Source organism: Telmatherina bonti (assembly GCF_933228915.1).
Source record: "Telmatherina bonti genome assembly, chromosome: 24".
In the NCBI taxonomy this organism is placed as follows: Eukaryota; Metazoa; Chordata; class Actinopteri; order Atheriniformes; family Telmatherinidae; genus Telmatherina; species Telmatherina bonti.
Genome location: NC_136633.1, coordinates 228,496 through 241,497, shown reverse-complemented (window position 1 = coordinate 241,497; position 13,002 = coordinate 228,496). Strand labels below are relative to the sequence as shown.

The following is a 13,002-nucleotide window of genomic DNA, read 5'->3' as shown; positions in this document are numbered from 1 at the left end:
TTAACTGCCTTTATCCTGGTCAGTCTGCCATTGTGTCTGTGAGCAATACACTTTTCTAGGGTGACCAGACATCCTCTCCTACATGAACAGTTTAAGAACAACTGCACCAATGCATTAAAAATGTTTCATACGTGTTTATGTGCGCATGACTGTGTGAAAGAATATGAGTGTGTTTTTAAACAGCAATATGATGGTGTGTGAAGGTGTGATGGCTTTTAATATGCATGAATTGGTTTTATTATGCACAGCAACTTGTGTTGCTTTGGCATGTTGCTTTTGGCTTCATAAAGTTTGATTGGATAAAAGCACCACACTGAAAGTCACAGTAAGGACTTTCTTTACAAATTTACAAAAATTTTGGCCGAAACACAATAAATAAATAAATGAATAAATAAAAGTAAATTAAAGAGGCCAGTTTAATATTGCTCTCCAACCAGCCCCTGCTCCCACAGTGTCCTCTGTGCCAAATCTTGTCACCCTCCTGCTAGCGTTGGTAGTACTGCTGTATGAATGTTAGGTGGTTGGAGAGACCTTTAGTAAGGTCTTGCTCTAAGAGGGTTGAATAGCTAAGGCTATATGCTGTATCTTTTTCATTCATATTTATTTTCATTCTCTTCTATTTGACAGCTATGTAGCAGACACTTTAGTCCAAAATGACTTACATCAGCGAGTGAGAACAACGTAAGCAGAAACTCCAGAGGATGTCATAGATACGTCCTGGTCAGACTGCTGCCGGTCCAGTTGGATGCAAGTGTATCCAGGTTGTGCTGCAGAAAGGTTTTTTTTTTTTGGCTTTCTTCCCAGCAACACTCCCTTTGTTAAATTACAGAAATAAGATAGTCTTGTGTGCAGCTTATTCAGTGCTGGTTTGTTGTGAAGAACTGGACCGTATTCTCCAACTCCTCTGATAAATAGCAGAGGTTAAAAAAAAGAAAGAGCAGAAATGCTGCTTGAACAACTGAGTCTTCATCTTGCTCTTAAAAGCAGATCAGGACTCTGCAGATTGGACAGAGTTCGGCAGGGGGTTCCACCATCGTGGAACAACAGAGTAAAAGAGTCAGGCTGGTTCAACCAGTATAAACCGTAGTAAGGTTTGAAATCTATTTTCCAAGAGTGGCCTGGCCAAGAGAGCAGTGTCCCGACCCGCACTGAAAGCCGTAACAACAACAATGAGGGAAGGCCACAAAAATACACTGTCTGAATGTCTGAACAAACAAACAAACAAACCAACAAACTAAGCTGCAGGCTGAGAGTCCAGACTTATCCAGGTGCACCATCACTTACAGAGTGCACTTCAAAATCCTGCTTCTAACTTACAGAGCACTACATAACCAATTGCCTGGCTATATAAGGGACCTTTTAAGGCCGTACGTTCCCAGCAGATCCCTGAGATCTGCTGACCAGGGTCTGCTGGCTGTTTTACATACGCGGTTCAAAACAGGAAGTGACAGAGCCTTTGTAGCAGTGGCTCCTGCTTTGTGGAACTCTCTTCCTCTCAGCCTGAGATCGGCTGAGTCAGTGAGTCAGTTGTTTTAAAGTTTTCATGTTTTGTTGTAAAGTGCTTTGTAATTTTTATCTTGAAAGGTGCTATATAAAGAAAACATTTACTTACTGGATAGAGAGCAGGAAGCCCACAGCCGTATATAGGCAGGTGTTCTACAGCCTGGTGCACTGATGAATGGAACCACCCAAAGCAAACCTACCTACCTACAGATAAAGAAAAAAACATGATTAAGGCCAGGCCATCACAAGCAGCACAACCACACGTTTCTGCTATACCACAGAACAAACATTATCAAACAGAACAGCTAGCACAGAGGTAGCAGCCAGCTAGCTGGGCTAATTATGTAAAAAATTTAAAAAACACACAGTGACAAGGGACATTTTCTCTGCAGACCTTATAATCTTCTGAGACTCTCCCAGAAATCTGTGCATACATTTAAACCAATTTATTAGATTATGCCTCGGTTTGCTGGGGCAGCAGCCTAAGCAGGGAAGCCCAGACTTCCCTCTCCCCAGCCACATTTGCCAACTCTGCGGGGGGGATCTCGACGCGTTCCCAGGCCAGCTGAGAGATATAATCCCTCCAGCGTGTCCTGGGTCTTCCCCGGGGTCTCCTCCCAGAGGGACGTGCCTGGAACACCTCGCCAGGGAGGTCCAGGAGGCATCCTGACCAGATGCCCGAGCCACCTCAACTGGTTCCTCTCGATGCGGAGGAGCAGCGGCTCTACTCTGTTCTCCTCCCGGATGACCGAGCTCCTCACCCTATCTCTAAGGGAGAGCCCGGCCGCCCTGCGGAGGAAACTCATTTCAGCCGCCTGTATACGAGATCTCATTCTTTCGGTCACGACCCACAGCTCATGACCATAGGTGAGGGTAGGAACGTAGATCGACTGGTAAATCGAGAGCTTCGCCTTCTGGCTCAGCTCCTTCTTCACCACGACAGACCGGCGCAGAGTCCGCATTACTGCAGACGCCGCACCGATCCGTCTGTCCATCTCGCGCTCCATCCTTCCCTCACTCGTGAACAAGACCCCGAGATATTTAAACTCCTCCACTTGAGGCAGGACCTGACTCCCGACCCGGAGAGGGCAATCCACCCTATTCCGGCTGAGGACCATGGTCTCAAATTTGGAGGTGCTGATTCTCATCCCAACAGGACCCAACATGAAGCCAACAGGACCACGTCATCTGCAAAAAGCAGGGACCCAATCCTGAGGCCACCAAGCCAGATCCCCTCAACACCTCGGCTGCACCTAGAAATTCTGTCCATATAAGTTATGAACAGAATCGGTGATAAAGGGCAGCCTTGGCGGAGTCCAACCCTCACTGGAAATAAATCTGACTTACTACCGGCAATGCGGACCAAGCTCTGACACCTGTCGTACAGGAACCGGACAGCTCGCACAAGGGGGTCCGGTACCCCATACTCCCGGAGTACCCACTACAGGAGCCCCCGGGGGACACGGTCGAATGCCTTCTACAGGTCCACAAAGCACATGTAGACTGGTTGGGCAAACTCCCATGTCCCCTCCAGGACCCCAAAGAGGGTATAGACCTGGTCCACTGTTCCGCGACCAGGACGAAAACCACACTGCTCCTCCTCAATCCGGGATTCGACTATCCGACGGACCCTCCTCTCCAGGACCCCTGAATAGACCCTTACCAGGGAGGCTGAGGAGTGTGATTCCCCTGTAATTGGAACACACCCTCCGGCCCCCCTTCTTAAAAAGGGGGACCACCACCCCAGTCTGCCAATCCAGCGGTACTGCCCCTGATGTCCACGCAATGCTGCAGAGGCGTGTCAGCCAGGACAGCCCCACAGCATCCAGAGCCTTAAGGAACTCCGGGCGGATCTCATCCACCCCCGGGACCTTGCCGCCAAGGAGCTTTTTGACCACCTCAGCGACTTCAGCCCCAGAGATAGGAGAGTCCACCCGAGTCCACCAGCTCTGCTTCCTCATCGGAAGACGTGTTGGTAGGATTGAGGAGGTCTTCGAAGTATTCCCTCCACCGACCCACAACGTCCCGAATTGAGGTCAGCAGCTCCCCATCTCCACAGTGTTGATGGAGCACTGCTTTCCTGAGTTGTCAGACAGAATACCCAAATCACCTTGAAGCAGTCCTGAAGTCTTTCTCCATGGCCTCACCGAACTCCTCCCATGTCTGAAGTTTTACCTTGGCGACAGCCGAAGCCACATGCCACTTAACCTGTCCATACCTATCAGCTGCCTCCAGAGTCCCACAGGCCAAGAAGGCCCGATAGGACTCCTTCTTCAGCTTGACAGCATCCCTCACTGCTGGTGTCCACCAATGAGTCCTGAGATTACCACCACGACAGGCACCATGACCTTATGGCAACAGCTCTGGTTGGCCGCCAATAGAGGCACAGAACACAGCCCACTCGGGTTCAATGTCCCCTGTCTCAGTCGGTACATGGTTCACACGAGTGTCCAAGGCATGTGGCCGCGGGTCCGACAATACAATTACAAAGTCAATCATTGAACTGCAGCTCAGAGAGTCCTGATGCCAGGTGTACTTATGGACACTCTTATGTTGGAACAAGGTGTTCGTTATGGACAATCCAAGACAAGCACAGAAGTCCAATAACAAAACACCATTTGGGTCCAGAGGGGGGGGCGGCATGCCTCCCAATCACTCATCTCCAGGTCTCACTGTCATTGCCCACGTGAGCATTGAAGTCCCCCAGCAGAACAATGGAGTCCCCAGAAGGAGCCCCCTCCAGCACTCCCTCCAAGGACTCCAGAAAGGGTGGGTACTCTGAACTGCTGTTCGGTGCATAAGCACAGACAACAGTCAGGACCCGTCCCCCCACCCGGAGGCGGAGGGAAACTACCCTTTCATCCACCGGGGTAAACCCCAACGTGCAGGCACCAAGCTGGGGGCTGATGAGAATGCCCACACCTGCTCGGCGCCTCTCACCATGAGCAACTCCAGAGTGGAAGAAGGTCCAGCCCCTCTCGAGGGTACTGGTTCCAGAGCCCAAGCCATGCGTCGAGGTGAGACCAACTATATCTAGCCAGAACCGCTCAATCTCGCACACAAGCTCAGGCTCCTTCCCCACCAGAGAGGTGATGTTCCACGTCCCTAGAGCCAGCTTCTGCAGCCGGGGATTGGACCACCATGTAACTCAGTTACATGTCATGTAATATTACATGTCAGTCTATTTGTTAAATGGTGCGGTGACAATCATCTCATATTAAATAGCAGCAAAACAAAGAGATGATTGTTGACTTCAGGAGGAAGAAGAATAAACAAAGCACTGTTTCCATCCTGGGAGAGGAGGTGGAGGTGGTGGAGGAATACAAGTATCTTGGAGTTCAGCTGGACAACAAACTGGACTGGAAATGCAACACTGACTACATCTACAAGAAAGGTCAGAGCAGACTGTACTTCTTAAGGAAGCTGAGATGGTTTAACGTCTGCACCAAGATGTTGCATATCTTCTAGAAGTCTGTTGTGGAGAGTGCAGTCAGCTTTGCAGCATCTGCTGGGGTAGTAGCATCAGAACCAGAGACTTGAAGAGAATCAACAAACTGATCCAGAAAGCTGCTTCTGTGCTTGGAGTAACTCTGGAGCCGCTGGAGCTGATTGTCCAAAGAAGAATGCTGCACAAGCTGATGAAGATGATGGAGGATTCTTCACACCCTCTCCACAACACAGTGATGAAACAACAAAGTGTGTTCAGTGAGAGGCTTCTTCAGGTCTGATGTAAGACTGAAAGATACAGAAGATCATTCCTGCCAGCAGCCATCAGCCTCCGGAACAAGACCTCCTCTAGTTATTATTATTATATACTACAATATTTCCCTTTGGGGATTAATGAAGAATTTTTCATTTTTTCATTTCATTTTCTTTTTTATTTTCAACTCTTTCAGACTTAACATGTTATAAAATCACAGGGAAATAACAGAGAAAAAGATTGAGTAAATAACAATAAATAAATACTATAAAAATAAATATTATGGATGAATGGATGGATGGATGGATGGATGGATGGATGGATGGATAGACATGTCAAGGCCAATGAAGTGTGGTGGTGGCAGGAACACCAAGCTATCTGCCAGCAGAACCAAACTGTGAATCTCCAGGCCTGACTGTGACAACATGTTAATGTGCTGCAGGGATCCTGGTTTCGGTGAAGACTCGCTCAGATCAAAGAATCCACAAGCTAAAGACAAGCTACGACCACCTGGTCCAAAGAGTGACGGAGCTTCAGAAACGCAGCGACGAACTGGTGATTCCTTTCACGTTCCTTATTAACAAGCCTTTTTTATTTCCAGGGGTCTGATGCAGAGTTCTGGTGGAGACTCCACTTTCAGGCCACCTCCACCATACTGTGGGAAAAAACAAACTGTCCCCCATTTGTAAATGTGTCTAGATAGTGAAAACATGAAATGCACAATGTGATGTTTTTTTTTATTTGGGAGCTCCACTGTGGTACTGTGGTAACTGAAACCAAACAAAAGAACAAACTATATTCATTCATTCATTCATTCATCTTCTGCCGCTTATCCGGGGTCGGGTCGCGGGGGCAGCAGCCTAAGCAGGGAAGCCCAGACTTCCCTCTCCCCAGCCACATTTGCCAACTCTGCGGGGGGGATCCCGAGGCGTTCCCAGGCCAGCCAAGAGATATAATCCCTCCAGCGTGTCCTGGGTCTTCCCCGGGGTCTCCTCCCAGAGGGACGTGCCTGGAACACCTCACCAGGGAGGTCCAGGAGGCATCCTGACCAGATGCCCGAGCCACCTCAACTGGTTCCTCTCGATGCGGATGACCGAGCTCCTCACCCTACCGGAGAGCCCGGCAACCCTGCGGAGGAAACTCATTTCAGCACAAACACACACAACACAAACTATAATTGTTGTAATATCCTGAAATGTAATCTTTTACTAAGAGGGAGCTCAAGGCAACAGGCAATGTTCCCTCTAATTTTTTATGTGTATGTGCAAATACACAAACTCCCTGAGCAGTCCCTTGAACCACTGTGACCAACACCAGACGTGTGCATCACATCCATCCAGGTTACATGGGTTATTAAAAGAATCAAATAATATTTACATTTCTGTTAGAATAATTTTATTTAAGTGCTTTATCCAACTTACAATCCAACCTGCTTACAGCAAGAGGATTATGAAATGAAATGAAATGAAAAAATGAAAAATACTTCATTAATCCCCAAAGGGAAATATTGTAGTATATAATAGTAATAACTAGAGGAGGTCTTGTTCCGGAGGCTGATGGCTGCTGGTCTTACATCGGACCTGAAGAAGCCTCTCACTGAACACACTTTGTTGTTTCATCACTGTGTTGTGGAGAGGGTGTGAAGAATCCTCCATCATCTTCATCAGCTTGTGCAGCATTCTTCTTTGGACAATCAGCTCCAGCGGCTCCAGAGTTACTCCAAGCACAGAAGCAGCTTTCTGGATCAGTTTGTTGATTCTCTTCAAGTCTCTGGTTCTGATGCTACTACCCCAGCAGATGCTGCAAAGCTGACTGCACTCTCCACAACAGACTTCTAGAAGATATGCAACATCTTGGTGCAGACGTTAAACCATCTCAGCTTCCTTAAGAAGTACAGTCTGCTCTGACCTTTCTTGTAGATGTAGTCAGTGTTGCATTTCCAGTCCAGTTTGTTGTCCAGCTGAACTCCAAGATACTTGTATTCCTCCACCACCTCCACCTCCTCTCCCAGGATGGAAACAGTGCTTTGTTTATTCTTCTTCCTCCTGAAGTCAACAATCATCTCTTTTGTTTTGCTGCTATTTAATATGAGATGATTGTCACCGCACCATTTAACAAACTGACTGACCAGTTCTCTGTACTCTGCTTCTTGTCCATCCCTGATACACCCCACAACTGCAGAGTCATCAGAGTATTTCTGCAGATGACAGGACTCAGAGTTGTACTGGAAGTCTGAGGTGTACAGAGTGAAGAGGAATGGCCAGAGTACAGTTCCTTGTGGTGCACCAGTGCTGCTGACCTCCATCTCAGACACACAACCTTTCAGTCTCACAAACTGGGGTTTGTTTGTGAGGTAGTCATAGATCCAGGTGGTTGTGGAGGTATCCACCTGGAATTTATGGTTCAGTTTCTCAAGTTGCTTCATAACCTGATTGCAGGAGACAAACAAGATGGAGGTCTCAGGATGTCCTGATGTGGAGGGAGATGAAGCTGTGTTCTGGTCCATGACTGAGCTGCAGGGTGACAGATTGGAGGCGTGACAGGAAAGCAGTGGGCTTATGGAGGGTGTGTGGTCTGTTGGGCTGGAGGTAGGGGGTGAACTGAACCTGGTGAAGAATATGTTCAGCTCATTAGCTCTGTCCAGACCTCCATCAGGCTGGTCCCCCTTTAACTTGAAGCCGGTGATCTTCTTCATTCCAGACCACACATCCCTCAGGTTATTCTGCTGGAGCTGACTTTCTAACTTCTTCCTGTAGTCCTCCTTGCACTTCTTAGTTTGTGTTTGAAGTTGTTTTTGTGTTGCCCTCAATAACTCCCTGTCTCCATCCCTGAAGGCTTTCTTTTTGATGTTCAGCAGCTTTTTCAGGTCACTGGTGATCCAGGGTTTGTTATTGGGGAAGCACCTCACTGTTCTTGTTGGGACGATGTTGTCCACACAAGTTTATGTAATCTGTCACACACTCAGTCATGGCGTTGATGTCGTCTCCATGAGGTTCACAGAGGACGTTCCAGTCTGTAGCCTCAAAGCCTCCTCTAAGAGCATCTTCAGCTTCAGCAGACCAGATTTTGATAGTCTTTGTGATGACTGGTTGCTGCTGAACGATGGGCTTGTAGGTGGAGGTGAGAAGAACCAGATTATGGTCAGATCTTCCTAAAGGAGGCAGGGCAGAACAACTGGATCCATTATTCATATTTGCATAAAATAAGTCCAACATCTTATTTTCTCTGGTGGAGCAGCTGACAAACTGCTGGAATGTTGGTAGAGTTGCAGAGAGGGAGACGTTGTTGAAGTCTCCGGAGATCGCCATGAATGAGTTTGGATGCTGTGTTTGTAGCCGAGCAACGACGGAGCTGATGACGTCACAGGCTGTGTCTGGTGCGGTACCAGGTATTATATAAACCGCTACCAGAATAACACAAATTATATTAGGATTCATGAAGCTATGCCAGCTTAATATTTAAACTTTCACATTCCTAGAACTACAGGCAGAGGAGGAGGTGTTGCAGCTATCTTTAAGTCAGAATTATTAATTAGTCCTAAGCTCAAAACGAACTATAAATCCTTTGAATTCCTGACATTAAATTTATCTCATCCAAAATGGAATTGAGAGAAACCGCTCCTTTTAGCATTAGTGTATCGCCCACCTGGACCTTACTCCGAGTTTCTGACCGAATTCTCTGATCTCTTGTCTGAGTTAGTGCTGACTACTGATAAAGTCATTGTACTAGGTGATTTTAATATTCATGTTGACCATGAAAATGATAGTTTAAACATTTCCTTTAGCTCTATTCTAAACTCAATTGGGTTTTCACAAAATGTCCATGGAGCCACTCACTCTCATGGTCACACTCTTGATCTGGTTCTAACATCTGGTATTGAGACTGATAAGCTCAAAGTATTTCCTCAAAACCCTGTCTTGTCCGATCACTTCTTATTAACCTTTGAATTCACTTTATTTGATTACTCACTGACCAAAAATAAATTCTACTATAGTAGATGTTTATCAGACAATAATATTACAAAATTTAAACAATCAATTGAATCAATTTTCCCCCTCTACCATGTGTTAGCATGACTGAGAGTCCCCCTTTAAGCCTTACTCCTGCTCAGATTGATCAACATGCTGATACTATAACAGCTTCAATGCGTACAACCTTGGATAATGTTGCTCCCCTAAAGAAGAAGAAATTAGGTAAGATTATGAAGGCTCCCTGGTTTAATTCCCAGCTTCGAGCTCTAAAACAGGCGTCAAGGCGTTTGGAAAACAGATGGCGATCATCAGGATTAGAGGAGTCTCACTTAACCTGGAAAGAAAGTTTAATCGTATACAAAAAAGCCTTACGTACGGCAAGAACAGCTTATTATTCATCATTGATAGAGGCAAACAAAAACAACCCTCAGTTTCTTTTCAGCACTGTAGCTAGGCTTACTAGGAGCCGGAGCGCTGTGGAGCCATGTATTCCTTTCTCACTTAGCTGTGATGATTTCATGTATTTTTTCAGGAATAAAATTGACACTATTAGAGATCAAATCCACAATACTCTTCCTTCTACCTATAATGTTGAGCCTGTTGTGGTCTCTGAAGCATCCTTAGAACCAGGATCTGACTTGTGTCTAAATAGTTTCTGTCCTGTCCAACCCTCTGAATTAACTAAAATAATAGCTTCATCTAAACCATCCACCTGTATCTTAGACCCTCTCCCAACGAGCCTCTTTAAGGACATTTTCCCTTTAATTAATACATCACTACTAAGTCTTATCAATATGTCTTTAGTGACAGGATATGTACAACAATCATTTAAAACTGCTGTAATCAAGCCTTTACTTAAAAAGCAATCTCTGGATCCAGAGGTGATAGCAAATTATAGACCTATATCTAACCTCCCGTTTATGTCCAAAATTCTGGAGAAAATAGTTTCCGCTCAGCTACATGCCCACCTGAGCAGAAATAATTTATGCGAGGAGTTTCAGTCAGGATTTAGAGCTCATCATAGCACTGAGACGGCATTGGTGAAAGTTACTAATGACCTTCTTATGGCCTCAGACAAAGGACTTGTGTCCGTACTTATCTTGCTTGATCTTAGTGCTGCATTTGATACAGTCGATCATAACATTCTGTTACAGAGACTAGAACAGGTGATTGGAATTACAGGTACAGCGTTAAGCTGGTTTAAATCATATTTATCTGATAGACTTCAGTTCGTTCATGTAAATGACAAGTCCTCCTCCCAAACTACAGTAAGTCATGGAGTTCCTCAAGGTTCTGTACTTGGACCAATACTTTTCACACTATATATGCTCCCTTTAGGCAACATTATTAGACAGCATGGAATAAACTTTCATTGTTATGCAGATGATACTCAACTATACTTATCCTTTAAACCAGATGAAACAAATCAGCCCGATAGGCTACAAAATTGTCTCATAGACATAAAGACTTGGATGTCTAGAAATTTTCTCCTCTTAAACTCAGATAAGACTGAAGTAATTCTCGTTGGATCTGAAAAACTCAGAGCTAAATTTTCCGGTTTTGTAATGAACCTGGATGGCATTACTTTAGCTTCCAGTGCTACAGTGAGAAACCTTGGAGTAATATCTGACCCTGACCTGTCCTTTGGCCCACATATTAAGCAGGTTACTAAAACAGCCTTCTTTCATTTACGTAATAAAGCCAGAATTAGGGACATTCTGTCTCAGAGTGATGCAGAAAAACTGGTTCACGCTTTTGTTACTTCGAGACTAGATTACTGTAACTCTCTATTACTGGGCTGTCCTAAATATGCCCTGAAAAGCCTTCAGCTGATCCAGAATTCTGCAGCCAGAGTCCTGACCAGAACCAGCAGGAGAGATCATATTTCTCCAGTTTTAGCCTCTCTTCATTGGCTGCCTGTTGAATCTAGAATAGAATTTAAAATCCTTCTCCTTACATATAAAGCCCTCCACAACCAGGCACCACTATATATCAAAGACCTCATAGTTCCTTATATACCAAGCAGAGTGCATGTGTGAAGATCCCGCTGTGCACTGGGTCTTTCTGTGGACTGCGTATGAGGGTCCTACTGTGGATTGGGAGAGAAAGTCCTGTCACTCTTTTTCTGCAAAATACAGTATATAAGGAAATGATTATTTGCATTTCTGCTCCTAATAAACTAGTAACTTCAGTATTTAAAATCAATATCCATAAATGAATATTGTAAATAAGTTATGCTATATGAGCAGAAATTTAAAATAAATTTCACCTTATTGTTCAAGTGTGTCCTTCTCATTTTCCCAGTGGTTGCACACTTTGTCCCAGTTAAAAAGCCCCATCTGCTTCTTTCTAAAGAACTTCCTTCCGGGGGCTTGAAGATGCTCCTGCTCTGGAAGAATTAAAAAAAAAATGTAAACAGTTTTTAAAATCTACACAGTTGTTAGCGTTTCCACTACTCATGGCAAAAACGTTTCATGATTATTACCCATTATAGATAAAAGATATCTTAATAAATGAAACGAGAATCAGCTCAAAACTTGTTGAGCACTTGTATTTTCCCATCTGTCCTTCTTACGCCTCCAGTGGCTGTACACGGTGTCCAGGTGGATGGCCTCATCCGCTTGCAGCTTTGACTTTGATGTATGAGCATTACCTGGTCCAAATGGTCCACTTTTCATTTCATTTCATATTTCATTAAACTAAAGCTTCTTTCCCAGTCTGCACTGGATGCTTGAAATGTAGCACAAATATCCACAAGCTGTGAGAGGTGTCTTAGCTCCTCATATTTTAATTTTGCAGCCACCAAATTGGAGAATGTGCTTATTGACCCGTGTTTAAGTTTTGCTTCATTATGTAGTTGAATTCAGCATATTCACTGTTCATGACCTCCATGACATGTTCATTCCGCTCTAAGTTAATTCCGGTCATTCAGAGCATGCTCGTTACCTTATCCTGTCCCAATGATGCGCACTGTTTTGCCTCCTGTGTTCGGTGGTCTATCTATCTTCTCCTTCTCAGTTGCTGCAAAATGTGAAGTAGTATGCTCGTGTTGAGCTGCTACTTCAAAATTATGCTAAAGATAGCGATGAAACTGGAACTTATGTAGTTTTTACAAGTTACGACTGAAAAGACGAGAAGCAGGGAGCCAACTTTGTTCATTTCTGATAGATGTCATACGTCACGTCCCTCTGTCCAATCAGAACCCTTCCCAACCCGCCGCTATTCAGCGAGGACGTGTTTCATATAAACGTTCAATAGAATTATTATTTTCATGTAAACTCGTAGGAGAATATGTTAATTCTGAATTATTAATTCCGAATTGAAAAATGTATGTGTATGTAACCGTAGCCGGTGTTTACATAACATTCGGCTGAAGATCTTACAATTCAGGTACACATACTCTTATCATAAGCAGTTATCAGCAACCCAGATTAAAATGTGCAGACTGTGCCAAAAACATTCTGAAGGGTATTAGTTATTTAAAGTATGTAGTTTTTATGAGAAGACAGGAGAACCCTCTGATCAGTCTGTCACTTAAAATGTGATCCAGACTGTGACGATTGAAACACACCATCTTCTGGTTTGTTGCTTAATTTAGCTGAGAAAAGAGTTTGAATCGATGTGCTTAATGTTATTTGAGACCTCCAGATGGCCACATGGTGGCTATAACACAGGCTTTTCTATGTATTTCCTGAGCACAGTTTGTTTTGTTTTGGTGGAGCTAGCCTGTGTGGAGCCTTCACTGTGGAGCTCTGCAGCCAAACAACTGAAGTTCTGCTCAAACATCCTCCAGTTTCACGCTGTCTCTGATAAATCTATGGTCGCTTC

The 13,002-nt window shown here is 44.8% G+C and overlaps 1 protein-coding gene across 2 annotated transcripts in view; it reads left to right on the top strand.

Annotated features, from left to right (window-relative positions):
• hvcn1 (hydrogen voltage-gated channel 1) overlaps positions 1 to 13,002 on the top strand; it is a 56,087-nt gene that overhangs the window by 42,858 nt on the left and 227 nt on the right. For both annotated transcript variants that reach the window (XM_079263889.1, XM_079263888.1), the window contains one exon: positions 5,646 to 5,758. In XM_079263889.1, the coding sequence (XP_079120015.1) occupies positions 5,646 to 5,758 (113 nt within the window). The remainder of the gene's footprint in view (positions 1 to 5,645; positions 5,759 to 13,002) is intronic.